The 27,231-nt window shown below is 39.7% G+C and overlaps 2 protein-coding genes across 4 annotated transcripts in view; both read left to right on the top strand.

Annotated features, from left to right (window-relative positions):
- Nucleotides 1-15,945: 15,945 nt before the first annotated feature.
- Nucleotides 15,946-16,654, top strand: LOC125087572 (peptidyl-prolyl cis-trans isomerase A-like). Its single transcript, XM_047708016.1, has one exon. It carries the CDS (start codon nucleotides 15,946-15,948, stop codon nucleotides 16,441-16,443), a length of 498 nt encoding a protein of 165 aa, XP_047563972.1. The 3' UTR covers nucleotides 16,444-16,654.
- A 7,404-nt stretch (nucleotides 16,655-24,058) lies between these two features.
- Nucleotides 24,059-27,231, top strand: part of SSH2 (slingshot protein phosphatase 2) — a 252,552-nt gene continuing 249,379 nt past the window's right edge. For 2 of the 3 annotated variants that reach the window (XM_047708142.1, XM_047708140.1), the window contains exon 1: nucleotides 24,145-24,349. In XM_047708142.1, the coding sequence (XP_047564098.1) occupies nucleotides 24,287-24,349 (63 nt within the window). In that variant the 5' untranslated portion in view covers nucleotides 24,145-24,286. Of the gene's footprint in view, nucleotides 24,350-27,231 lie in introns of all 3 variants that reach the window. The other variant, XM_047708143.1, reaches the window with a different exon arrangement.

Below are 27,231 nucleotides of genomic sequence, written 5' to 3'. Positions count from 1 at the left end.
AAAGAAAAAAGGAACTATGGGACAGTCAGAAAATCATTAACAAGATGTTATTATTGAATTTTCCCTATTGATAATCACTCCAAATGTGTATGGATTAAATTCTCCATCAAAATGCATAGAGTGGGGGCGCCTGGGTGGCTCAGTGGGTTAAAGCCTCTGCCTTCAGCTCAGGTCATGATCCCGGGGTCCTGGGATCGAGCCCCGCATCGGGCTCTCTGCTCGGCAGGGAGCCTGCTTCCATACCCTCTCTCTCTCTGCCTGCCTCTCTGCCTACTTGTGATCTCTGTCTGTCAAATAAATAAATAAAATCTTTTTTTAAAAAAATGCATAGAGTGGATGGGTGGATGGATGAAAAATAAGACCCAACTACATGTTGCCTAAACAAGAGACTCATATCAGCTTTAAGGATGCACAGAGGCTCAAAGTGAAGGGATAGAAAAAGAGAGTACATGCAAGTGAAACCAAAAATAGAGCAGAGGTAGCTATACTTAAATCAGACTTTGAAATAGACTTTATGCCAAAAGCTGCAACAAGAGACAAAGAAAGTCATTATACAATGATAAAGGGGTTAACTCATCAAGAATTATGGGTTGCAGAATTATAGTATTAACTGAATTCACATCCCAGCCAAGTTACTCATGTTAAAATTGGGGCACTGATTGCATGGAGCACTGGGTGTGGTGCAAAAATAATGAATACTGTTATGCTGAAAAAAATTTAAAAATTAAAAAAAAAAATTGGCGCACTGATTAGGAAGAAGGACCTCATTCCAAACTTCCAGCATTCAGTGGGACTAGGAGACTAATAATCTCAAACTTCTGAGTCATTCTGGGTCTCTCTTGCCAATGGAGGCAGTTTGTTCTCCTGTATTTTGGAGACTAGCCTTCACTAATTTGAAAACCTTGCAGTAATTTCTGGGGCAATTGCCTTACTAGGAGATGCCCATTTTCCTCAAGACTCATCACAACCACCTCTTACTTCTAGGAGACTCATAACTAAAATCAGAGTTAAAATGCTCTAGCAGGGCGATTACAAAGAATGACCAGGAAAAATAGTTTTTATAGCAAAAGATTTTCACGATTTGCATATATAGTAGCATAAACCCAACGAATATGCATTAGAGTATATCATAAGGGAGTTAAAGATAGGAGCACAGAATATGGTGCTGAGTTGTTAGAATTTGTTAATATGGATACACTTATCAGAAATTAAGGACTTCAGGTCATAGCTTCTAGAGCTGGAAGTGATGTAAGAAGAAATCCAAAGGCTTAGGGAGATAGGAATGTTGGAGCAATTTATTATGTATTGACCTGCACCTCCACTCCCCTCCCCAGTACATCTTCTGAGAGGATTCTGAGGAGATTCCTTTACTAGAGCATTGAAAAGTGTATTAACAATGGGAATACTTGCATCCTTGAAAAGTTCTATAGTGGCTTTCTTCTATAGGTTAGGCAGGTGGGATGACCCATTTCAGAGTAGTAGAGGCCAAATATTGGTGTTCAACCACCAAAGACGAAGTAGGCACATTTACCATAAAAAGAAGTAGAAATAGAGTGGTAATCAGATGTTTTTTTTTTTTAACTCTCAGCATTATTTGTGGCTAAATGATTATGGTGGGCCTAGGAATAAAATAGATGGTCAGCCTACTGAAATGGTCATCCATATATATATAGGATAAAAAATCCATATATGGTGGCCAAAGATATGGCTCTAGTCACCACCATGGAGAGTTTTGACCTCTCACCAGTTTCTAGGCCTAAGCCCCATAATGAAGGCAAAGTTGGATCTCCTTGAAGGAGGATACTATAGCACTGTCATTAGTATATACTGAAAATCTTCCAAGTCTTGCCCACACAACCTGTGGCCATCTCCTAAAATGACATATGCCAGGGGAAAAAATATCCTGGTATTACACTGATGTTAATTCCTGGGAACTCTAAGTGCCACTACAGTCCACCAGTTTAAGTATGGGCTTGTGGTAGAAGGTGAGAAATTTAGTCTTTTTTTTTTTTAAATGTAACAGCTTAGGATCCTTTATTTACAGTTCTCAGTTTAGGGGCTTATGAGTGTAGAATGTAGAGGTTGCTACTAGCTCCAGGTCTAGGGATAGAAATTTCCAGTCTTCCACAGTTAAGGGGACCTGTTGAAGTAGAGATTAGAGCCTTATACTCCATAGCGAGTGTTGTAGCTGACTTTAGTCTGGTGGGGGCTGTGGAGTCATGAATGGGTGGGGAGGTATAAGAACCTGACTGTGGTGTCCCTAGAGTTGGTCCATAAACAACTGGAATTGTCTGTATCTTGTTTATGAAGGCATTGTATGCTAGAAAGACAAAGCTGTTGACAACAGCATCACAAAGAGGATAAGGAGGACGGTCTAGCCAGAACCCAGGAATTTCTGGAGGACACCTGAATCTTCGCACTGATTTTTCTCCATGCTGAAACCTGCATGGACTTTGAAGACTTCACTTGCTGGGATGTCTAGCAAAGTATGGCACAGTATGAGGGTCTCATGAAGAAGTATTGCTGTAATGGCCAAGGCCTGACTTGGGATGCAGGATCCCGTAAGATTAGCACTATTTCTTCCAGTGGCGATAAAAAGCCAGAACACAACTGAATTGGGGTACTGATGAGGTAGGTCTTGAGGTCATAACTGAGTGTTAATCTTGATGATGCATTGACCATCTGGTTTCCCTTGGGGGAAGAAATCTGAAGAGGTTTTTGCTTTTACAAAAAAAAAAAAGGCAAAAAGTAAAAATAGCATTCAGCATTTGTTTCACAGTAAGCTGTTATAGAGGCAGCATATACCCTAAGCTCCTTCCCCAGGAACCATATTCACTAGCTCAGCCTTCAGCAACTATAGCTTTGAATTGTGTCTGAGCATTTGTGCTTCATCTCGATGTATTCTGTGCATCCGTTAGCAAGATGTGTCCTAAGAAATCAGAAAAGCCTAAGAGATTTGATTTTTTGCATCCAGGAATGCTCAGAAAAATTTTCCATATAAATAAATGGTAATAGCATCTTTGCTTTACATCATTCTGGCTTACATACAGTCTCACGGGAATGTCATACTTTCAGATAGTGGGGGAAACCTGTACTTTCTTCACTTGGCTTCCAGGATAACAATATCTGAGTTTTTCTCCCACCTCCCTAGTTTTTTATGTTTCTCTTGTTGGTTACTCTTCTTTTCTCATTGTTTGTAATACTGGAGTGCTCCCAGAGCTTAGTCCTTGCACCTTTCCTTTATTTTTTTAAAGTTCTTATTTTAATTCCAGTTAGCATTTAGTGTGATATGAATTTCCAGTGTACAATATAGTAATTCAATAATTCCAAACATCACCCCGCACTCATCACAAGTGCCCTCTTAATCCCCACTACATATTTAACTCATTCCCCACTGTCCCACCCCCTGAGAAATTGAGTCTTAACTTAAGTTTGAGTCACAGTAGATAAAGTAAATCCATAGAACCACCCTACAGTGATTTCATCAGTTCCTGGATGTATAATTAAAAGAGATACGTGGTAACTGGCAGAATTTCCATATTGGCTTTCTGATCCTGAAATAAGGAGCCTTATAGTATGACAGGCCAAGTTGTAGCCCTTGGGAACTCCCCTCTCCCACATACACATATACCAGGAGAGTAAACAAAAATTATTGTTTTCCTGGGGTGGCAGAATGGGCAATTACAGAGATTAGTAACACCAATAAAGATTTGGAAGAAGCAGGGGGTGATGAAACCTATCTCATGCCAATTTAATTTGCCTGTTTGGATGGACTTTGGAGAATGACTGTAGAGTATTATAAATTTAATCAGGTGATGTCTCCAGTTGCCTTCCATAGGTGATTTCTTTATTGGAGCAAATCAACAATTCCTGCCACCTGGTATGCAGCTATTGCCCTAATAAATGCTTATTTCTCCATACAAGCTGGGAGAGAACACCAGCAGCTATTTGAATTTACTTGGCAGGCCAAAAATATAACTGCATTGTCTTGCCCCAGTGCTACATCAGTTCTCCTGCTCTCTACCATAATGTAGTCCACAGAGATATTGAGCATCATGACCTTCCAATCAGCACTGAGTTGGTCCAGCACATTGATGACATTACAGTCATTGGATCTGGAGAGTAGGAAGTAGCAAGTCTTTAACTGTCTTCATTATATATATGAAACTAATATAAAATATATGAAACATAAAATATACCAAACTAGGGGATGAAAGATAACCTCCATTTCTGGTATCCATTTCCATATCAGTCAAGTGCAAGTTACTACATTATTATCTCAGCTCTAAACTCACCCTTTTGTATTCTTCTTTGATGCTGGAGCTGGGACTCTGAAAACCACATTTCTTTGCCTTGCCCGCTAGTTCTGTTAGGCTCTGCTAATTGGTGGCACTAGAGGGAGACCCCAAGACTGAAGAAGGATGAGAGAATTGCTTCTTCCTGTCCACTGAAGACTGCTTCCTGGGGCACCTGGTGGCTCAGTCATTAAGCATCTGCCTTAGGCTCAGATCATGATCTCAGGGTCCTAGGATAGAGCCTCGCATCAGAATCCCTGCTAGGTGGGAAGCCTATTTCCACTTCTCCCACTCCCCCTGTTTGTATTCCCTCTCTCGCTGTCTCTGTCAAATAAATAAATAAAATCTTGTCAAGCAGAGTCAATTATCATATGGTTTCACTTATTTGTGGAGCTTAACAAATAGCATGGAGGACAAGGGGAGTTGGAGAGGAGAAGGGAGTTGAGGGAAATTGGAAGGGGAGGTGAACCATGAGAGACTATGGACTCTGAAAAACAATCTAATGGTTTTGAAGGGTCGGGGGGTGGGAGGTTGGGGGAACCAGGTGGTGGGTATCAGAGAGGGCACGGATTGCATGGAGCACTGGGTGTGGTGCAAAAACAATGAATACTGTTACGCTGAAAATATATTTAAAAAATTAAAAAAAAAAAAGAAAAAGAATAAATAAATAAATAAAATCTTAAAAAAAAAAAAAGACTGCTCCCTGTGAACTTTTGGTTCCTGTATGCTTTACCTCTGCAATGCTTCTATATCCTGGTAGCAGCATGTCCTTTCTTTTTTAGATTTTTTTTTTTTTATTTGACAGATAGAGATCACAGGTAGGCAGCGAGGCAGGCAGAGAGAGAGAGGAGGAAGCAGGCTCCCTGCCGAGCAGAGAGCCCGACGCAGGGCTCGATCCCAGGACCCTGGGATCATGACCTGAGCTGAAGGCAGAGGCTTTAACCCACTGAGCCACCCAGGCGCCCCGCAGCATGTCCTTTCTATAGCAACAACTGAATCCAGTTTGTAGTCTTTCTACAGTTCTGCACATTTCATTGACTCAAAGACACCAACACCAGCCAGTGTTTTTTCCTGTCTGGGTCCTATGCAATCCCTCCTTTAAGCTCAAAGACACCAATACCAGCTGAGCAGCGTCTTCTCAGTGATCTGAGTTTCAGCTCTGTGGGGGTTACTCCGTTAAGTTTGTAAATTTTTTCCTTTGCTTCTTCTTTTCTTTCCCAGCTCTAGGTGCAGTAACAGTTGCTCCCACTCTCATACCTCAGATGTCTCTTTTTAGCTTTGCAGTCATCTACTTAACTTTATATCTAACAGTTCTTGTTAAAGCATCTATTCAAATAACTGGTGTGATTTCTATTTCCTATCTGGACACTGATTATTCAAGTTAATAAAAGATTGTTAAATTTTATTAAAAATTACAACCAAGTGAAGGTACTATATGACTCAACCATACTCCAGCCATTATATATGCTATCTGTACTAATTAATATAGCCATATCACTTTGTAATTAGTCATTTCAAATGTAAGGAACTGGATTATTAAAAACAGAAACTATGATTCCCCCCCCCATTTTTTATAGGGGGAAAATATATTTTTATATTTTAGCTATATAAACCATAGTCTTTCAAGTGACACACTTCATTTAGTGTGTAATAAATGTAAATGAGTTACAAATGTGCTGCAAAATAGTTATCTATTCAGCCCTAAGTAGCCTGAAATGACTGGGTGGTTGGTGCCTCTATGTAATTCACCTCTGGCCAGAAGCAATTTGTTCTAAGGATTCTCAGAGAGTAGCCCAAAGTAGTCAGAGCCTGATGATCCACCCTAGTTTCTCCCATGGCCCCCAAGGAGGCAAGCACTTTATTAAAGCACGTATTCTTTAATAAAGAAGCAAAGCCAAGGAGTCCTCTATTACCAGCTCATTACTTTCCAAAGCCAGTTGCAGTGAGAATTGCTGCTTGTCATAAACAATGAGCCCTGGAGCAATCTGCACGTTCTAGGTACTTAAGGGGCAGGACTCACAACCCGAGGTATGGCCAGGAAAGGCAGGGGGACCTGCTGGATACTTCTTATGGACTCAGCTCCCAATCTCTCTTTTCACGTATTTGAATTCCTCCCTTTGTTTATGGCTGATGTGTCATTTTAGTTACATCCAAATTGGCTGCAGAATTTTCTTCATAACAACATAGTCATACTCTGCAAATTAGAGCTTCATTATTATTTTGTAATATATACTTGATATGAAAATATACTTGGATATTCTAAATCCAGTCATGTAATAAGATATTGCCATATTACATTTGCCAGTGAGAAAAAGAACTATTACAGTCAAATATAATTTATACTTGTAAGTTCTTAATTGTTGTGAAAATTGTTTTAAATTTATCACCTAGTTGCTTGAATTATAGTCTCATCAATAACTATATTCTCATCAATAATGATCACTGTTAAATTGTCTTGTTCAGGAATTTCATGCAGTCATTTCAATCATAAAACTCTACATTTCTTATAAGACTGATTTAGTGGTGATGAACTCCTTTAATTTTGTTTTTTGGGGAAGCTCTTGACCTCTTAAATTTTGAATGATGACTTGATATGTTAAAGGGAATTCCTTTTTTTTTTTTAATGCTTTAAATTTTATTTTTTATAAACATATATTTTTATCCCCAGGGGTACAGGTCTGCGAATCGCCAGGTTTACACACTTCACAGCACTCACCATAGCACATACCCTCCCCAATATCCATAACCCCACCCCCTCTCCCAACACCCTCCCCCCATCAACCCTCAGTTTGTTTTGTGAGATTAAGAGTCACTTATGGTTTGTCTCCCTCCCAATCCCATCTTGTTTCATTTAATCTTCTCCTACCCCCTCAACCCCCCATGTTGCATCTCCTCTCCCTCATATCAGGGAGATCATATGATAGTTGTCTTTCTCTGATTGACTTATTTCGCTAAGCATGATACCCTCTAGTTCCATCCACGTCGTCGCAAATGGCAAGATTTCATTTCTTTTGATGGCTGCATAGTATTCCACTGTGTATATATACCACATCTTCTTTATCCATTCGTCTGTAGATGGACATCTAGGTTCTTTCCATAGTTTGGCTATTGTAGACATTGCTGCTATAAACATTCGGGTGCACGTGCCCCTTCGGATCACTACGTTTGTATCTTTAGGGTAAATACCCAGCAGTGCAATTGCTGGGTCATAGGGTAGTTCTATTTTCAACATTTTGAGGAACCTCCATGCTGTTTTCCAGAGTGGTTGCACCAGCTTGCATTTAAAGGGAATTCCTTTTGTTTGTTTGTTTGGTGTTTAAAAGGAATTCTTTTTTTTTTTTTTTTTTTTTAGAGAGAGCAAGAGAATTGGGAAGGGCAGAGGGAGAGGGAGAGAGAGAATCCCAACCAGGCTCCATACCCAGCTAGCAGCCCAATGTGGGATTTGGTCCTATAACCTGGAGACCATGACCTGAGCCAAGAACATGAGTCCGACACTTAACCAATTGAGCCACCCAGGAGCCCCTCAAGGGAATTCTTTAAATGGAATGAAAAGAACATAACTAGAAGAAAACTATGAAAAAATGTCACTGGTAAAACCAAATATATAGTTAAAGTAGATTAATCACTTATAAAGCCAGTTAGGAGGTTATAACACAAGAATAGTAAAAATCAGTTATATCTATAAAAATTAGTCAAGGGATACATAGAATTAAAATGTAAACTATAGGAGGAGTCAAGATGGCGGAGAAGTAGCAGGCTGAGACTACTTCGGGTAGCGGGAGATCAGCTAAATAGCTTATCTAAAGATTGCAAACACCTACAAATCCAACGGGAGATTGAAGAGAAGAAGAACAGCAATTCCAGAAACAGAAAATCAACCACTTTCTGCAAGGTAGGACTGGCGGAGAAGTGAATCCAAAGCGACGGGAATATAGACCGCGGGGGGAGGGGCCGGCTCCCGGCGAGCGGCGGAGCAACGGAGCAAAATCAGGACTTTTAAAAGTCTGTTCTGCTGAGGGACATCGCTCCAGAGGCTTAACTGGGGTGAAGCCCAGGCGGGGTAGCGCGGCCTCAGGTCCCGCAGGGTCGCAGAAGGATCGGGGGTGTCTCAGTGTCGCAGAGCTTACCGGTATTAGAACGGGGAAGCCGGCTGCAGAGACAGAGCCGAGGAGTGACTCTCAGCTCGGGGTTGCCTTGAACCGGTCGCAGGCTCGGTCAGCTCGGAGCGCGGCCGGAGGCCAGGGTGGCGAGAGTCATTTGGCACTGTTCTCTGAGGGCGCACTGAGGAGTGGGGCCCCGGGCTCTCGGCTCCTCCAGGCCGGAGACCGGGAGGCCGCCATCTTTATTCCCGTCCTCCGGACTCTACGGAAAGCGCTCAGGGAACAAAAGCTCCCGAAAGCGAACCCGAGCGGATTACTCAGCGCGGCCCCGGGTAAGGGCGGTGCAACTCCGCCTGGGGCAAAGACGCTTGAGAATCACTACAACGGGCCCCTCCCCCAGAAGATCTACGGGAAACCCAGCCAGGACCAAGTTCACCTACCAAGGAGAACGGCGGAATTCCAGAGGAGAAGAAAGCAAAGCACGGAACTCATGGCTTTCTCCCCATGATTTTTTAGCCTTGCAGTTAATTTAAATTTTTTTTTCTTTTTCAATTTTTTTTTCTTTTTCTCTTCTTCTGCTAAATTTTTTTTAACTTTTACCATTTTCTTTTTTTTAACGTTTTTTAAATAGTTTATCTAATATATATATATTTTTTCCTCTTTTTATATTTATTTCTTTATCGGCTTTCTTTTTTTTAATAGTTTTTTTTTTTCTTTCTTTCTGAGCCCCTTTTTATCCCCTTTCTCCCCCCTCACAATTCAGGATCTCTTCTGATTTGGCTAAAGCATATTTTCCTGGGGTTGTTGCCACCCTTTTAGTATTTTACTTGCTCCTTCATAAACTCTTATCTGGACAAAATGACAAGGCGGAAAAATTCACAACAAAAAAAAGAACAAGAGGCAGTACCAAAGGCTAGGGACCTAATCAATACAGACATTGGTAATATGTCAGATATAGAGTTCAGAATGATGATTCTCAAGGTTCTAGCCGGACTTGAAAAAGGCATGGAAGATATTAAAGCAACCCTCTCGGGAGATATAAAAGCCCTTTCTGGAGAAATAAAAGAACTAAAATCTAACCAAGTTGAAATCAAAAAAGCTATTAATGAGGTGCAATAAAAAATGGAGGCTCTCACTGCTAGGATAAATGAGGCAGAAGAAAGAATTAGCGATATAGAAGACCAAATGACAGAGAATAAAGAAGCTGAGCAAAAGAGGGACAAACAGCTACTGGACCACGAGGGGAGAATTCGAGAGATAAGTGACACCATAAGACGAAACAACATTAGAATAATTGGGATTCCAGAAGAAGAGGAAACAGAGAGGGGAGCAGAAGGTATATTGGAGAGAATTATTGGAGAGAATTTCCCCAATATGGCAAAGGGAACAAGCATCAAAATCCAGGAGGTTCAGAGAACCCCCCTCAAAATCAATAAGAATAGGTCTACACCCCGTCACCTAATAGTAAAATTGACAAGTCTTAGTGACAAAGAAAAGATCCTGAAAGCAGCCCGGGAAAAGAAGTCTGTAACGTACAATGGTAAAAATATTAGATTGGCAGCAGACTTATCCACAGAGACCTGGCAGGCCAGAAAGAGCTGGCATGATATATTCAGAGTACTAAATGAGAAAAACATGCAGCCAAGAATACTATATCCAGCTAGGCTATCATTGAAAATAGAAGGAGAGATTAAAAGCTTCCAGGACAAACAAAAACTGAAAGAATTTGCAAATACCAAACCAGCTCTACAGGAAATATTGAAAGGGATCCTCTAAGCAAAGAGAGACCCTCAAAGTAGTAGATCAGAAAGAAACAGAGACAATATACAATAACAGTCACCTTACAGGCAATACAATGGCACTAAATTCATATCTCTCAATACTTACCCTGAATGTTAATGGGCTAAATGCCCCAATCAAAAGACACAGGGTATCAGAATGGATAAAAAAACAAAAACCATCTATATGTTGCCTACAAGAAACTCATCTTACACCCGAAGACACCTCCAGGTTTAAAGTGAGGGGGTGGAAAAGAATTTACCATGCTAATGGACATCAGAAGAAAGCAGGAGTGGCAATCCTTATATCAGATCAATTAGATTTTAAGCCAAAGATTATAATAAGAGATGAGGAAGGACACTATATCATACTCAAAGGAACTGTCCAACAAGAAGATCTAACAATTTTAAATATCTATGCCCCTAACGTGGGAGCAGCCAACTATATAAACCAATTAATAACAAAATCAAAGAAACACATCGACAAGAATACAATCATAGTAGGGGATTTTAACACTCCCCTCACTGAAATGGACAGATCATCCAAGCAAAAGATCAACAAGGAAATCAAGGCCTTAAATGACACACTGGACCAGATGGACATCACAGATATATTCAGAACATTTCATCCCAAAGCAACAGAATACACATTCTTCTCTAGTGCACATGGAACGTTCTCCAGAATAGATCACATTCTTGGTCCTAAATCAAGTCTCAACCGGTATCAAAAGATTGGGATCATTCCCTGCATATTTTCAGGCCACAATGCTCTAAAGCTAGAACTCAATAACAAGAGGAAATTTGGAAAGAACCCAAATACATGGAGACTAAACAGCATCCTTCTAAAGAATGAATGGGTCAACCAGGAAATCAAAGAAGAATTGAAAAAAATTATGAAAACAAATGATAATGAAAACACAACAGTTCAGAATCTGTGGGACACAACAAAGGCAGTCCTGAGAGGAAAATATATAGCGGTACAAGCCTTTCTCAAGAAACAAGAAAGGTCTCAGGTACACAACCTAACCCTACACCTAAAGGAGCTGGAGAAAGAACAAGAAAGAAACCCTAAACCCAGCAGGAGAAGAGAAATCATAAAGATCAGAGCAGAAATCAATGAAATAGAAACCAAAAAAACAATAGAACAAATCAACGAAACTAGGAGCTGGTTCTTTGAAAGAATTAATAAGATTGATAAACCCCTGGCCAGACTTATCAAAAAGAAAAGAGAGAGGACCCAAATAAATAAAATCATGAATGAAAGAGGAGAGATCACAACGAACACCAAAGAAATACAGACAATTATAAGAACATACTATGAGCAACTCTACGCCAACAAATTTGACAATCTGGAAGAAATGGATGCATTCCTAGAGACATATAAACTACCACAACTGAACCAGGAAGAAATAGAAAGCCTGAACAGACCCATAACCAGTAAGGAGATTGAAACAGTCATCAAAAATCTCCAAACAAACAAAAGCCCAGGGCCAGACGGCTTCCCGGGGGAATTCTACCAAACATTTAAAGAAGAACTAACTCCTATTCTCCTGAAACTGTTCCAAAAAATAGCAATAGAAGGAAAACTTCCAAACTCATTTTATGAGGCCAGCATCACCTTGATCCCAAAACCAGACAAGGATCCCAACAAAAAAGAGAACTACAGACCAATATCCTTGATGAACACAGATGCAAAAATTCTTGCCAAAATACTAGCCAATAGGATTCAACAGTACGTTAAAAGGATTATTCACCACGACCAAGTGGGATTTATTCCAGGGCTGCAAGGCTGGTTCAACATCCGCAAATCAATCAATGTGATACAACACATTAATAAAAGAAAGAACAAGAACCATATGATACTCTCCATAGATGCTGAAAAAGCATTTGACAAAGTACAGCATCCCTTCCTGATCAAAACTCTTCAAAGTGTAGGGATAGACGGCACATACCTCAATATTATCAAAGCCATCTAAGAAAAACCCACCGCAAATATCATTCTCAATGGAGAAAAACTGAAAGCTTTTCCGCTAAGGTCAGGAACACGGCAGGGATGTCCGTTATCACCACTGCTATTCAACATAGTACTAGAAGTCCTAGCCTCAGCAATCAGACAACAAAAGGAAATTAAAGGCATCCAAATCGGCAAAGAAGAAGTCAAACTATCACTCTTTGCAGATGATATGATACTCTATGTGGAAAACCCAAAAGACTCCACTCCAAAACTGCTAGAACTTGTACAGGAATTCAGTAAAGTGTCGGGATATAAAATCAATGCACAGAAATCAGTTGCACTTCTCTACACCAACAACAAGACAGAAGAAAGAGAAATTAAGGAGTCCATCCCATTTACAATTGCACCCAAAACTATAAGATACCTAGGAATAAACCTAACCAAAGAGACTAAGCATCTATACTCAGAAAACTATAAAGTACTCATGAAAGAAATTGAGGAAGACACAAAGAAATGGAAAAATGTTCCATGCTCCTGGATTGGAAGAATAAATATTGTGAAAATGTCTATGCTACCTAAAGCAATCTACACATTTAATGCAATTCCTATCAAAGTACCATCCATTTTTTTCAAAGAAATGGAACAAATAATCCTAAAATTTATATGGAACCAGAAAAGACCTCGAATAGCCAAAGGAATATTGAAAAAGAAAGCCAAAGTTGGTGGCATCACAATTCCGGACTTCAAGCTCTATTACAAAGCTGTCATCATCAAGACAGCATGGTACTGGCACAAAAACAGACACATAGATCAATGGAACAGAATAGAGAGCCCAGAAATGGACCCTCAACTCTATGGTCAACTCATCTTCGACAAAGCAGGAAAGAATGTCCAATGGAACAAAGACAGCCTCTTCAATAAATGGTGTTGGGAAAATTGGACAGCCACATGCAGAAAAATGAAATTGGATCATTTCCTTACACCACACACGAAAATAGACTCAAAATGGATGAAGGATCTCAATGTGAGAAAGGAATCCATCAAAATCCTCGAGGAGAACACAGGCAGCAACCTCTTCGACGTCAGCCGCAGCAACATCTTCCTAGGAACATCACCAAAGGCAAGGGAAGCAAGGGCAAAAATGAACTTTTGGGATTTTATCAAGATCAAAAGCTTTTGCACAGCAAAGGAAACAGTGAACAAAACCAAAAGACAACTGACAGAATGGGAGAAGATATTTGCAAACGACATATCAGATAAAGGGCTAGTGTCCAAAATCTATAAAGAACTTAGCAAACTCAACACCCAAAGAACAAATAATCCAATCAAGAAATGGGCAGAGGACATGAACAGACATTTCTGCAAAGAAGACATCCAGATGGCCAACAGACACATGAAAAAGTGCTCCATATCACTCGGCATCAGGGAAATACAAATCAAAACCACCATGAGATATCACCTCACACCAGTCAGAATGGCTAAAATGAACAAGTCAGGAAATGACAGATGCTGGCGAGGATGCGGAGAAAGGGGAACCCTCCTACACTGTTGGTGGGAATGCAAGCTGGTGCAACCACTCTGGAAAACAGCATGGAGGTTCCTCAAAATGTTGAAAATAGAACTACCCTATGACCCTGCAATTGCACTGCTGGGTATTTACCCTAAAGATACAAACGTAGTGATCCGAAGGGGCACGTGCACCCGAATGTTTATAGCAGCAATGTCTACAATAGCCAAACTATGGAAAGAACCTAGATGTCCATCTACAGACGAATGGATAAAGAAGATGTGGTATATATACACAATGGAATACTATGCAGCCATCAAAAGAAATGAAATCTTGCCATTTGCGACGACGTGGATGGAACTAGAGGGTATCATGCTTAGCGAAATAAGTCAATCGGAGAAAGACAACTATCATATGATCTCCTTGATATGAGGGAGAGGAGATGCAACATGGGGGGTCGAGGGGGTAGGAGAAGAGTAAATGAAACAAGATGGGATTGGGAGGGAGACAAACCATAAGTGACTCTTAATCTCACAAAACAAACTGAGGGTTGATGGGGGGAGGGTGTTGGGAGAGGGGGTGGGGTTATGGATATCGGGGAGGGTATGTGCTATGGTGAGTGTTGTGAAGTGTGTAAACCTGGCGATTCGCAGACCTGTACCCCTGGGGATAAAAATATATGTTTATAAAGCTGTAAAAAAAAAAAAAAGAAAGAAAGAAAGGATGAATCCCCAAGTTTTGTAGCAACATGGACGGGACTGGAAGAGATTATGCTGAGTGAAATAAGTCAAGCAGAGAGAGTCAATTATCATATGGTTTCTCTGATTTGTGGAGCATAACAAATAGCATGGAGGACAAGGGGAGTTGGAGAGGAGAAGGGAGTTGAGGGAAATTGGAAGGGGAGGTGAACCATGAGAGACTATGGACTCTGAAAAACAATCTGAGGGTTTTGAAGGGGCGGGGGGTGGGAGGTTGGGGGCACCAGGTGGTGGGTATTGTAGAGGGCACGGATTGCATGGAGCACTGGGTGTGGTGCAAAAATAATGAATACTGTTATGCTGAAAAAAATAAAAAAAAATTAAAAAAAAAATGTAAACTATAATATCACATATATAAAACACAGAGGTGGAGTAAAAATTTAGTGCCTTTAGAATGTGTTCTTCAGCACACATGTGAACTTAAGTGACCATCAACTTAATACAGACTGCCTGTATATATGTATATATATATATATATACACACACACACAGATATATATATATACACAGATATGTATATATATATTATATATATATATACACACAGATATATATATACACAGATATGTGTATATATATATATATATATCATATATGAACCTCACAGTAGCCACAAATAAAAAACTTGAAATAGATACACACACACAAAAAAATAAATAAATCCGAGAAGGCCATCAAGCCAGAAGAGAAGAGAACAAGAGAAAAAGAAAGGAACAAAGAACTACAAAAACCACCCCAAAACAACAAATTGCAATAAGCACATACCTATCAATAATTACTTTAAATGTTAATGCTCCAGTCAAAAGACATCAGGGGACTTAATGGATAAAAAAACAAAATGCATCTATATGCTGTCTATGAGACTCAATTCAGACTTAAAGACATATACAGACTGAAAGTCAAGGGATAAAAAATGATATTCCGTGTAAATGGAAGTGGGAAAAAAAGCCAAGGAAGCAATACTTGTATAAGACAAAATAGACTTTAAAACAAGGACTGTAACAAGAGAAAAAGGGCATTACATAATGATAAAGGGATCAATCCAACAAGAAGATTAACATTGTAAGTATCTATGCGCCCATAAAAAAAAGCAAATATTAACAGATACAAAGGGAGAAATTGACAGTGTACAATAACCATAGGGGATTTAAATATGCCACTTACATCAACAAATATATCACCCAGATCCAAAAAATCAATAAGGAAGGAGTGGCTTTGAATAACCCATTAGACCAGATGGATTAACAGAGTATATATAGAACATTCCATCCCATAATAGCAAAAGATACTTTTTTTTCAAGTGCACATGGAATATTCTCCAGGATAGATCACATGTGAGTCCACAAAACAAGTCTCAATAAATTTAAGACTGAAATCATATCAAACATCTTTTCTGACCACAAAAGTATGAAACTAGAAATTATAAGAAAAAAATGGAAAAAACACAAAAAAACTGAAGCTAAACAACACACTACTAAACAACCAATGGTCAACAAAGAAATCAAAAAGAACATGGAGACAGCCTTGCATATGCCCCCACCCTGGAGCTGCCCATGCCGCCAGTCATCAACCCCACCATGTTCTTTAACATTGCCGTGAATGGCAAGCCCTTGGGCCACACCTCTTTTGAGTTGTTTGCAGTCAAACTTTCAAAGTTAGTAGAGAACTTTCATGCTCTGAGCACTGGGGAGAAAGGATTTGGTAACAAATTTTCCAGTTTTCACAGGATTATTCTGGGATTTACGTGCCAGGGTAATGACTTCACAGGCCATCATGGCACTGGTGGCAAGTCAATCTATGTGGAGAAATTTAATCATGAGAATTTCATCCTGAAGCACACAGGTCCTGGCATCTTGTCCGTGGCAAATACTGGACCCAGTACAAATGGTGCCCCGTTTTTCATCTGCACTGCTAAGACTGAGAGACTGGATGACAAGCATGTGGTCTTTGGCAAGGTGAAAGAGGGCATAAATATCTTGGAAGCCATGGAGCACTTTGGGTCCAGGAACGGCAAAACCAGCAAGAAGATAACCATTGCTGACTATAGATAAATCTAATCAATTTGACTTATGTTTTATCTTAACCACCAGACCATTCCTTCTGTAGATGAGAAAAGCATCCCTTCACCCCCATCTGCTTGAAATATCCTATACTCTTTGTGCTCTCACTGCAATTCTATGAGTTCCATATTTTCCTCATTCCCCTCAAAGTCTAGCTGGTTTGCAGAGTTAAGTTTATGATTATGAAATAAAAACTGAACAACAACAAAAACATGTAGACAAATGAAAATGGAAGCAAAATGGCCCAAAATCTTTGGAACACAGCAGAAGCAGTTCTAAGAGGGAAGTTTATAGTGATATTGGTCCACCTCAAGACAAAAGAAAAATCTCAAAACAATGATGTAATCTTACACCTACCAGAACTAGGAAAAGAATGACAAAGCAACCCCAAAGTTAGTAGAAGAAAGGAAATTATAAAGACCAGAGTGGAAATAAATGAAATAGAAACTAAAAAAAATAAATCAAAAGATCAATGAAACCAATAGCTGGTTCTTTGAAGAGATAAACAGAATTGATAAACTTATCCAGATTCATAAGAAAAAAAGGGAGGACTCAAATAAATAAGATCAGAAATGAAAGAGGAGAAATAACCAACATGACAGAAATACAAAGAATTATAAAAGGAAACTATGAAAAATTATATGCCAACAAATTAGACAACCTAGAAGAAATAGATAAATTCCTCAAAACATACAGTCTTCCAAATGGAATCAGGAAGAAATAGAAAATGTGAACAGACTGATTACTAGTAATGGAATTGAGTAGGTCCTCAAAAAACTCCCAACAAACAAGCGCAGGACTGGATGGCTTCACTGCTAAATTCTACCAAACATTTAAAGAAGAGTTAATACCTATTCCACTCAAACTATTCCAAAAATAGAAGACGAAGGAAAACTTCCAAATTCATTCTAAGAGGCCAGAATTACTCTGATACCAAAGCCATATAAAGACATTGCAAAAAAAAGAAAACTATAGGCCAATATCCCCAATAAACATAGATGCAAAAATCCTCAACAAAATATTAGCAAACCAAATTCAACAATACATTGAAAGGACCATTCACCACAATCAAGTGGGATTTACCCCAGGATGGTTCAATATTCACCAACCAATGAATGTGATATATCACATTAACAAAAGGAAGGATAAAAACCATATGATCGGGCACCTGGGTGGCTCAGTTGGTTAAGTGACTGCCTTCAGCTCAGGTCATGATTCCAGAGTCCTGAGATCAAGTCCCATATCGGGCTTCCCCTACTCTGCAAGGAGCCTGCTTCTCCCTCTCCCTGTCTGCCACTCCCCTGTAGTCTCTCTCTTTCTGTCAAATAAATAAATAAAATATTGAAAAAAAATATGACCATCTCAATAGATGCATAAAAGCATTTGATAAAATACAAAATCCACTCATGATAAAAACTCTCAACAAAGTAGGTTTAGAGAAAACATACCTTACTAACATAAAGGCCATAAATAAAAAACCCACAGCTAATATCATACGTAATGGTGAAAATGGAAAGCTTTTCATTTAAGATCACAAACAAGACAAGGATGTCCATTCTCACTATTTGTATTCAACATAATACTGGAATTCCTAGCCACAGCCATCAGATAAGAAAAAGAAATAAAAGTCATCCAAATCGGTAAGGAAGAAGTAAAACTCCCTATTTGCAGATGACATGATAGTTTATATAGAAAACCATAAAGGCTATACCAAAAAACTATTAGAAGTAATAAACAAATTCAGTAAAGTTGCAGGATACATACTTAACATACAGAAACCTGTTGCATTTCCATATACTAATAACAAAGTAGCAGAAAGAGAAAATTAAAATACACTCTCAGTTATAATTGCACCAAAAAGAATGCCTAGGAATAAATTTAACCAAGAAGGTGAAAGACCTATAATATGAATAATATAAGACATTATATTGAAAGAAATTAAATTATATATGAAAGAAATTAAAGATAACACAAGCAAATGGAAAGATATGCCATGTTCATGGATTGAAGAATTAATATTATTAAAAATGTCCCTACAACACAAAGCAATCTACAGATTCAATGTAATCCCTATCAAAATACCAATAACACTTTTCACAGAACTTGAACAAATAATCCTAAATTTTGTATGAAACCACAAAGGACCCTGAATAGCCAAAGTAATCCTGAGAAAGAAGAGCAAAACTGGTGGTATCACAATCCCAGATTCCAGGATATGCTACCAAGTTATAATATCCAAAACAGGTTATACTGGTGCAAAAATAGACACATAGAACAATAGAACAAAATAGCCCAGATATAGACCCACAGTTATATGGTCAAATTAATCTTTGACAAAGAAAGCAAGAACATACAATGAAGAGTCTTTTCAAGAAATAATGCTGGGAAAACTGGACAGCTACATGCAAAAGAATGAAACTGGACCACTTTCTTATACCATGCACAAAAATAAACTCAAAATGGATTAAAGACTGAAATGTGAGACCTAACACCATAAAATTCCTAAAAGAAAACTCAAGTAGTAATGTCCTGGACATTGGCCTTAGCAACATATTTATGGATATGCCTCCTCAAACAAGGGAAACAAAAGCAAAAATAAACTACTGGGACTACACCAAAATAAAGAGCTTTTGCACAGCAAAGGAAACCATCAACAAACCAGAAAGGCAATATACTGAATGGGAGAAGATATTTGCAAATGATATGACCAAAATGAGGTTAATATCTAAATTATACGAAGAACTTAATACAATTCAACACTAAAAAAAAAAAAAAATAATAATCTGATTAAAAGTAGGCAGAGGTCCTGACTAGACATTTTTCCAGAAACATACAGAGGGCCTACAGATCATGAATAGATGCTCAACATCAATAATCATCAGGGAAAGACAAATCAAAACTACAATGAAATATTGTCTCATACCAGTCTTAATGGCTAGTAACAAGACAAGAAATAACAAGTGTTGATGGGGATGTGGAGAAAAGGGAACCCTTGTGCACTGTTGGTGGGAATGTAAATTGGTGCAACCAATGTGGAAAACTGTATGGAGATTACTCAAATAATTAAAAATAGACCATGATATGATCCAGTTATCCTACTAGGTATTTACCTCAAGAAAATGAAAACACCAATTTGGAAAGCTATATGCACTCTCATGTTTATTGCAGCATTTATAATAACCAAGATATGTTAGCAACCCAAGTATCCATTGATAGATGGATAAATAAAGAAGATGTGGTAGATAGATACATAGATAGATATGAATATGTATATGTGAATATTAGTAAAAAAGAATGAAATCTTGCCACTTGCAACAACATGGATGGGCGTGAAGAGTATTATGTTAAGTGAAATAAGTCAAAGACAAATACCATATGATTTCACTTACATGTGGAATCCAAAAAACAAAACAAAAAGCAGAAATACATTCATAAATACAGAGAACAAACTGGTGGTTACCAGAGGGGAGGGAAGTGGGGGTTCAGCTCAAATAGGTGAAGGGGATTATGTGGTAGAAACTCCCAGTTATAAAATAAATAAGTCATGGAGCTGAAAGGTACAGAAAAGAGAATAGTCAGTAATATTTTAACAATGTTTTTAAAAACCTACATAAAAAATGTTATGTTTATAGAAGCAATCTCAGGTTTTTCATTTAATTTTTGAGAAGACTATTCAGAATCTCATACAAATTCAATATTTAATATCATCCTTAATATGTTTCTTTTTCTCACCATATTATATAAAATGTTTTTTTCACCAAGCCCCATACAATTGCCTCCAAATCCTCTTTAATTTATCCCAATGCGCTATACAAATATCATCATCTCTATGGATGTCATGATGCGAAAAAAGGTTGAGAAGAACTGCTTTAGCCCCAGATCAGGATTCCTCTCTTTTTTTTTTTTTTTTTTGACATTTTTATTCTTTTAAACATTTTTAAATTTTAAATTCAACTAATTAATATATAATGTATTATTGGTTTCAGAAGTACAGCCCTGTGATTCATCAGTCTCATATAATACCCAGTGCTCATTATATCACATGCCCTCTTTAAAGTCCATCACCAAGTTACCCCATTCCTCCATCCCTCTCCCCTCCAGCAACCTTCAGTTTGTTTCCATGATTAAGAGTCTCTTATGGTTTGTCTCCCTCTCTGGTTTCGTCTTGTTTTATTTTTTCTTTTTTTCCCCTATGAGTCTCTGTTTTGTTTCTTACATTTCACATATCAGTGAGACTATATGATAATTGTCTCTCTGATTGATTTATACCACTTAGCATAATACCCTCTAGTTCCATCCACGTTGTTGCAAACCAGATCACAATTCTTAACCAGAGGCCTCTCAATGGATTTCAGTGAGTGTGTGAAATGTGCAAGCATATCTTTTTGGAGAGAGAGTTAATAGTTTTCACCAAGTTCAAAGCTTAAGAACCAACTGATCTCAAGAATTTCAAAAGTTTCTCTATAATTTCACCCCTGAAGAAGTGAAGATACAAGTCAAGGGTTAAAGGAATTCCAATAGGACAAGTAGGCCTCCATTATCACAGGTGGGAAGAATAAAGGTACTATAAATAGAACTAGGAGGACTTCTGTCTCTGGCTCCCTCTTTTGGGAATCCTGCTCTTGGTCTCTCTCTCTTCTCAAGTTCAACTAATAAACTAAGAGAATTCTAGGGCTTTTTTCTCTATTAGAAGTAGATACTTCCTCCCTCACATCACCAGAAGACCAAGTAGGAACCAGGGTGGAGCCTAGGGAAGAATAGGTATAAATGAGGCAGAGAGCATAGATTTCAAATGTTCACATGTGATCTAGCTCTGCAATTAAAGCCTGAAAGCCAGTATCATAAAATGCGCATTTACCCAGACCTCTTCCTCTGTGTTTTGAAAGAATTTTGTACATATTTAGGCTTCTCCTATATATGTAAACTTCTTGGGGGCCCATCAAAGTCACCTTTGATAGGCCCCCAAGAAGTGACAGTACCACTTTTCCTTGCTAATAGGCTTTGAGCTCCTGAAAGATATACTTTTATTTTGTTCTTAAAATATAATACATACTCAATATTTTCTCAATTAATGATGACAAATGAACATAAGATTTCCAAATCTAAGCTTCCTCAAACGGTTATATACCAGGAAGAGCTATTCCCTTTGTAAATTATAAATTAACTTCCTAATACAAATAAGTTTAATGTGAATCTGGGTACTTTGTAATTCCAATTTTTTAAAAGATTTTATTTATTTGAAAGAATGATAGTGAGAGAGCACATGAGCAGAAACAGACTTCCCTGGTGAGCTGGGACCTTGGACCCTGGGATCATGCATGACCTGAGCCCAAGGCAAGTCGCTTAACCCACTGAGCCACCCAGGTGCCCCGAATTCCAATTTCTTTTATAATCCTAATTTTGACCAGGATTTTATCACCTTAGATATGTCCAACAAAGATCTATTATATCTGCCTATAGATGAGACTTATCTTCATCGCGCGTCTACTTCTCTTACTATTAAGAAAAGCATGTGTCATGTCCTTTTAAGTCATTTTTATTCCCTTTTTGCTTGATGCTATTTTCTACACATAGGGTACACTCAAAGAAAGCTGACCGAACTTGGAACAAACTAGAGAATAATAAAGTTATCTTAACTACATACAGGGCTTTATAGTTTATCTTGTACTTTACCATGCATTATCTCATTTGATCACAGGAATCCTGTGAGTTAGTGATCCATTGTAGAAACCAATGCTCAAAAAGTTTAACCCATTTGCCTAAAGTTTCACAGAATTGGAGTTAGAAGCCAATAGGTCTTCGGACTCCTATAGCAGTGATCTTTTCCATTGTAAGATTAATGGAATTAAGTCATCTGTCAAAAGAATTTCTTAATATTATGTTGCTACACAAAACTAGATAATCAGCATCGCTATCCCTGAGTTACTAAGAAAAGTAACATACTAGTACATTAGTAAGACCTGTTGATTTGAATAATACTTTTTCTAGAATACTTTGATTTCTTAACCACGTTTGTTTCATTTATCTGAGTTCATTCAGCTTTCAGCTATGTATATTTCTTAGCTATGCATATAACTTCCTGTTTGGTCTTCTAAGCATTGTTTAAAGTTCTTATTTCTGAACTTTGTCTTTTCTTCTCCTGTTTACTACGCAGCTCCGGGAAAGAAAAACAAAAACAAAAACAAAAACAAAAACACAGATTGTTTAATCGGTGAACCATACATCTTTGTTTAATTTTGTCTCGCAGGCACTCTTGACCACCACCAGGGGGCAAAAGCCTACCAGCTGGCTTCTCTGCGATTCATTCTACACAGGACTGTACAGTACAGGGACCCTCAGTGTCTGATTCTTGATGGAACCTCCCTGCTAATTATTTCAACCGCAGGGCCCCAGGGAGAGAACAAAGGCTCAGCACAGAGGGCTCTAGTGGCACTTAACCATACAGCAGCCAGAAAGAGCTCATGACAGCCCTGTCAGTTGAAAGAAAGCAATGAGATCCAAGGGAGTTTGAGTGACAACAGGAGGAGGAGGCTTTAATAACTGCAAACTCCTTAATGTGTGTTTTCTACAGCTTTGAGATGCATGGTGGTATCTTCCAGAACATCCACTCCAATTGAGAAATAGCTTTGTCAACTCTTTCTCTGTGTAAATAATCAGTGGTATTTGCATAGTGAGATTCCCCCCCACCCTTAATCTTGATTTTCCATTACTTTCTTGGTTTATAGTCTGCTGACGGTTTATCTTTCAGAAAAGTATTCCTTTAAAATATTTAATAATCTACATTTCACATATGTCTATGCAATCATGAAATCTAGAGCCGAAGGAGAAAAAAATCTCAAGGAGCAAAACCTATTTAAGAGAATTTCTTCCCAGCGGGAAGCAAGTGGGAGGTAAACAGCAGGTTGGACCCTTTTAACTCCGTGAGCCCAGCCTTCTCGGCCTCCCGGGCTGATGCAGCCTCTCTCCACCTTAGGAATAATGAATGAGTCCTTAGAGGCCAGGGTAGTAGAGGAAGCGTGAGGGGTACCCTGAAGCTTGCCAGGGTATAAAATTAAAAACCTTTCTTTCTTTCATAAAGTCTCATCATGAAACATGGGCTCTGAGACAGAGGGTGGTAAAGCTCAGAAAAAGCCCCCGAGAACCGGGCCAAAAGGGGATAAACTCGCCTCTGGTCTCGCCAGGAGGGTCTCCAGTCCATTAAGTCTCACTCCGGCCCAGAGAAAGCCTTTGAAACCCGTCGGAGCCCTTTTCCACCAGACAACATATTTGCCTCAGGATTTTCACCTCAGTTTCCTTTCATTAAGATCGGTTAAGCTGTGCGCCCCCACCTCATAAAATGGTCGTCTCTCAGGAGTGGGGATTCCAGAGCTCTCCCCTCTCCCCGGCCCGGGGCCCCTCCCCCCAGCCCACCTCCCTGCCTCTGGACGCGGGCAAACCGCGCGATTCCAGGGCAAAGGAGGAAACCCAGGAAGGGGCGGCGGCCGGAGACGCAAACACTTAGCCGGCTTCCGGCAACTCAAGGGTTACGGCGAGGCGGCGGCGCGCGCCGAGGGGAGAGGCGGTTGCTGACAGGTGGCGCCTGCGCACTGGGAGCGCTCATTGTGCCCCGCTGCTGCCGAACCGCCCGCCTGCCCGCCCGCCGCCCGTTCCTCGCGTCAGTAGGCGAGAGTCCGGTGTTGGGTGCGGAGCCTGCGGTCGTTCCCGCGGCCTCCTCCTCCTCCCCGTTCCCCTCACCCCCATCCCATACCCCTTTCCCCATCCCGGCTCCGTCACCCTCCCGCCCCCCACACTCAGGACAAGAATGCCCTGCCCGGAACAACCTAGCAGCGCCTAGATGGCTTTGGTCACGGTCCAGCGGTCGCCTACCCCCAGCACCACCTCCAGCCCCTGCGCCTCGGTGAGTCCCACCCGGCGGCCGCTCCGCTCGCTTCTGTCACTGCGGCTCCGCTTTGCCTCAGCGGGTCCCGCCGAGCGCCACTGCGCACGCGCCGCGCCGCTTCCCAGGCCTTGGCACTCGGCTGCCGCGAACCCCCCCCCCCCACACCCCATCTTAAAGACGAGCTACGGGAACTACGGGACGTTGGGGTTTGCCCCCATCACTGGGGGCACCTGGCTCTCCCAGTCCTCGCCCCGAATCCCCCCCCCCCCCCCGCGGCATGCTTTCCTATGGCTTGAACACTTCCTTTCGGGAATGAGTCATTCTTGCTTTTCACCCTCCCCCTTCCTTGTACCCTCTGTTGCTCTGCTGCAGGGAGAGGACCATGGGACTCCTGCGTTGCCCCTTACACACACCACAGCCGTTTTCCCACACCCATCTCTTGGACTCGTTCGGTATTCGCATACTGGAGCCCCTTCTTCAGGCTCTCCGCGGTGTGTGCCTTCCCTCTAGTCACTTGCCGTCCTTCTTGTGCTCTGGTACTGTTCGGGCTTCATTGGACTGCTGAGCTGGTAGTTACTCCTTGGTTTCTTCCCTCTTTCCCTCCCGCAGAGGGTGGCCTTGGTCTCTGCTTCTTGGATCTCTTACCTTTCCTCTAAGAGGTTCTGAAGCAGCTGGCGCTGCTTGATGACCAGTGCCAATTCATTTACATCTTACAGACATTAATGCCTTACACTCATTGCTCATGATCGTTCTTGTTCTTGGATCGTGTTTGTATGGTTCCTTACTTCAGATACCTATAACAGTGAAGCATGCTTCCAGAAGTAAAATACCCAGTAACCAGCGCTTTCCTGCTGGCCCCTTCTTTGACTTCCCTGCTAGCCCCACCTCCACTCCTTTACACCCCATTCTTTTAGGCTTTATTCTTGAATATATTTATTTAAAAAAATATTAAAAATAAATACGTAAAACATTGCACCCATGGGGCGAGGTGGGATCTTGTAAAAACACACAGATGTTTTAGAAGGAAGTAGAATGAAAATATGAACAATTGAAAAAACCGTCTTGAACTTCCTACAGAATTATAATTTTTAAAACTGTGTTGGTGGATTTAGTAGTTTCAGTTGCCCAAAGGTATTCGGTGAACACTGTAAACATCAGGTTTCACTGTAAAACATCAGGTTATTCTTAGTATTCGTATGTCCACTGAGGCATGCGGTTTGATATCTCGAAAATATGGTGGCTTGTGATTTCAACATAGTTTGATGAATTTCAAAATTTTGTCGTGTCCTGAGCTTTCTTCTGCATTTTGTGTGACCAAATTGACAATTATATCCTAATTCTAGAATTGATTATATTTCAGAAATTAACTTGTATTGTTCCAGAGAGCAGAACTATGATCTTTGGGTAAAAGTTCAGGGAGGCAGATTTCCAATGATTGTAAAGAAGAATTTTGTAACAGTGAAGTGGACTGCCTTGCAAAAAATAGTGAGTGTCCATTGCTTCAAGTATTCAAAGAAGGGCTTTTTGCCTGGAATTTAGTATAAGGAATTCCTTCAGTGGGGGACTTCTAAGGCTTTTTCCAACTCTTAAGATTTTGAGATTTGAGAATAGTTGCCCTTCAAAGGTGGTAAAATGTTTTAGGGTCTTCTGAAGATAAGTGTGATATGGATAGAAACTTAATAAACTAATTTTTATGTTGTATTTGATGCTAGTTCTTGGAAAGTTAACATTCCATCAAACCACCTTACTTCTCTCTACTGATAAACCATTTGAGGATAGTGGTCACCAGACCTGATTTTGGCTGAGAATGCAACTATACTAAGTTTCTTGAGTTGAATGATTAGTATACAGTAAGGCTGTATCTACTTGATATGACTTACTTAGCCAGACCTTAGTTATTAGAATATTGAGGTATGTTAATAGCCACTTTTGAGATAGGTAATTAAATTGATCATGTGGTAAGCTCAGTTGTTGAGCTAACTGATTGATATTTCTACAGCTACTTGCTATAGTAGCCTGGTTATTTCAGTTGTTTATATGTGGCCCTGGGTGTAAAGGAATCCTGGGACTGGTGTGTGTATGGGTGTGGGTGTGTGTGTTTGTATGACTGATGAGCCAGTTACCTTTCCCCTTAAGTTGTCTTCCTATTTCACTTCATCCAGAGCTATGTTCAACTGAGTAGTCTTGTGGTTCTTGTGTTCCAATATTTGTATGCTGTCTGACCTGCATATATTTGCTATTGTATCTCTTGTTGCATGAATAGGTTGAGTTGTTTGTTTTAAAGGTAAAAGAGAGAAAACAACAAAGAAAAAGTCTAGAGGATCATGAAAGGAGAGATTTAATTTTGTGAGACTGGAAATTTAGATTTTTTTAAATTAATAACTTTAAGCATTTTATTTTACTTTTTCACTATAGGTGTATAGGGCATTTTAATACTGTCAGCTCTTCAATATTCATTCACTGGGGATTAAACAAATATATTGATCATCTACTGGGTATGAGTGATTATTACAGATAGTAAGATGTATAAGACATCAATCCCGTGTATCGGTATCATGTAATCTTGGGAAGGGATGGGAAGAAGAACAAATGTGAGATGAGAGGGTAGAAAAAGAGAGTGAGGGAAATGATACTGTATGTACATGAACACTTAGTTTGTTTGTAATGGCCATAAATATTGCTGAATTCAAATTAAGATAAATTCACTAATGGCAAGAGTAATAATAACAATATCTAACATTTATTTCTTGGGTTTTCGTCTGTGCTAGGTGTCATGCCAAATGCTTTACATGGCATTTACTCCTCACATTATATCCAAAGGAAATTGCTATTATCCCTGCCTTACAGATGAAGAAACTGAGGCAAAGAGCTATTAAGGAATGTGCCCAGTGTCACTCAGC

This window comes from Lutra lutra, chromosome 16 (assembly GCF_902655055.1).
Source record: "Lutra lutra chromosome 16, mLutLut1.2, whole genome shotgun sequence".
Classification (NCBI taxonomy): Eukaryota; Metazoa; Chordata; class Mammalia; order Carnivora; family Mustelidae; genus Lutra; species Lutra lutra.
Note: the sequence above shows the minus strand (reverse complement) of the source record. Positions and strands in the feature narration are given on the sequence as shown.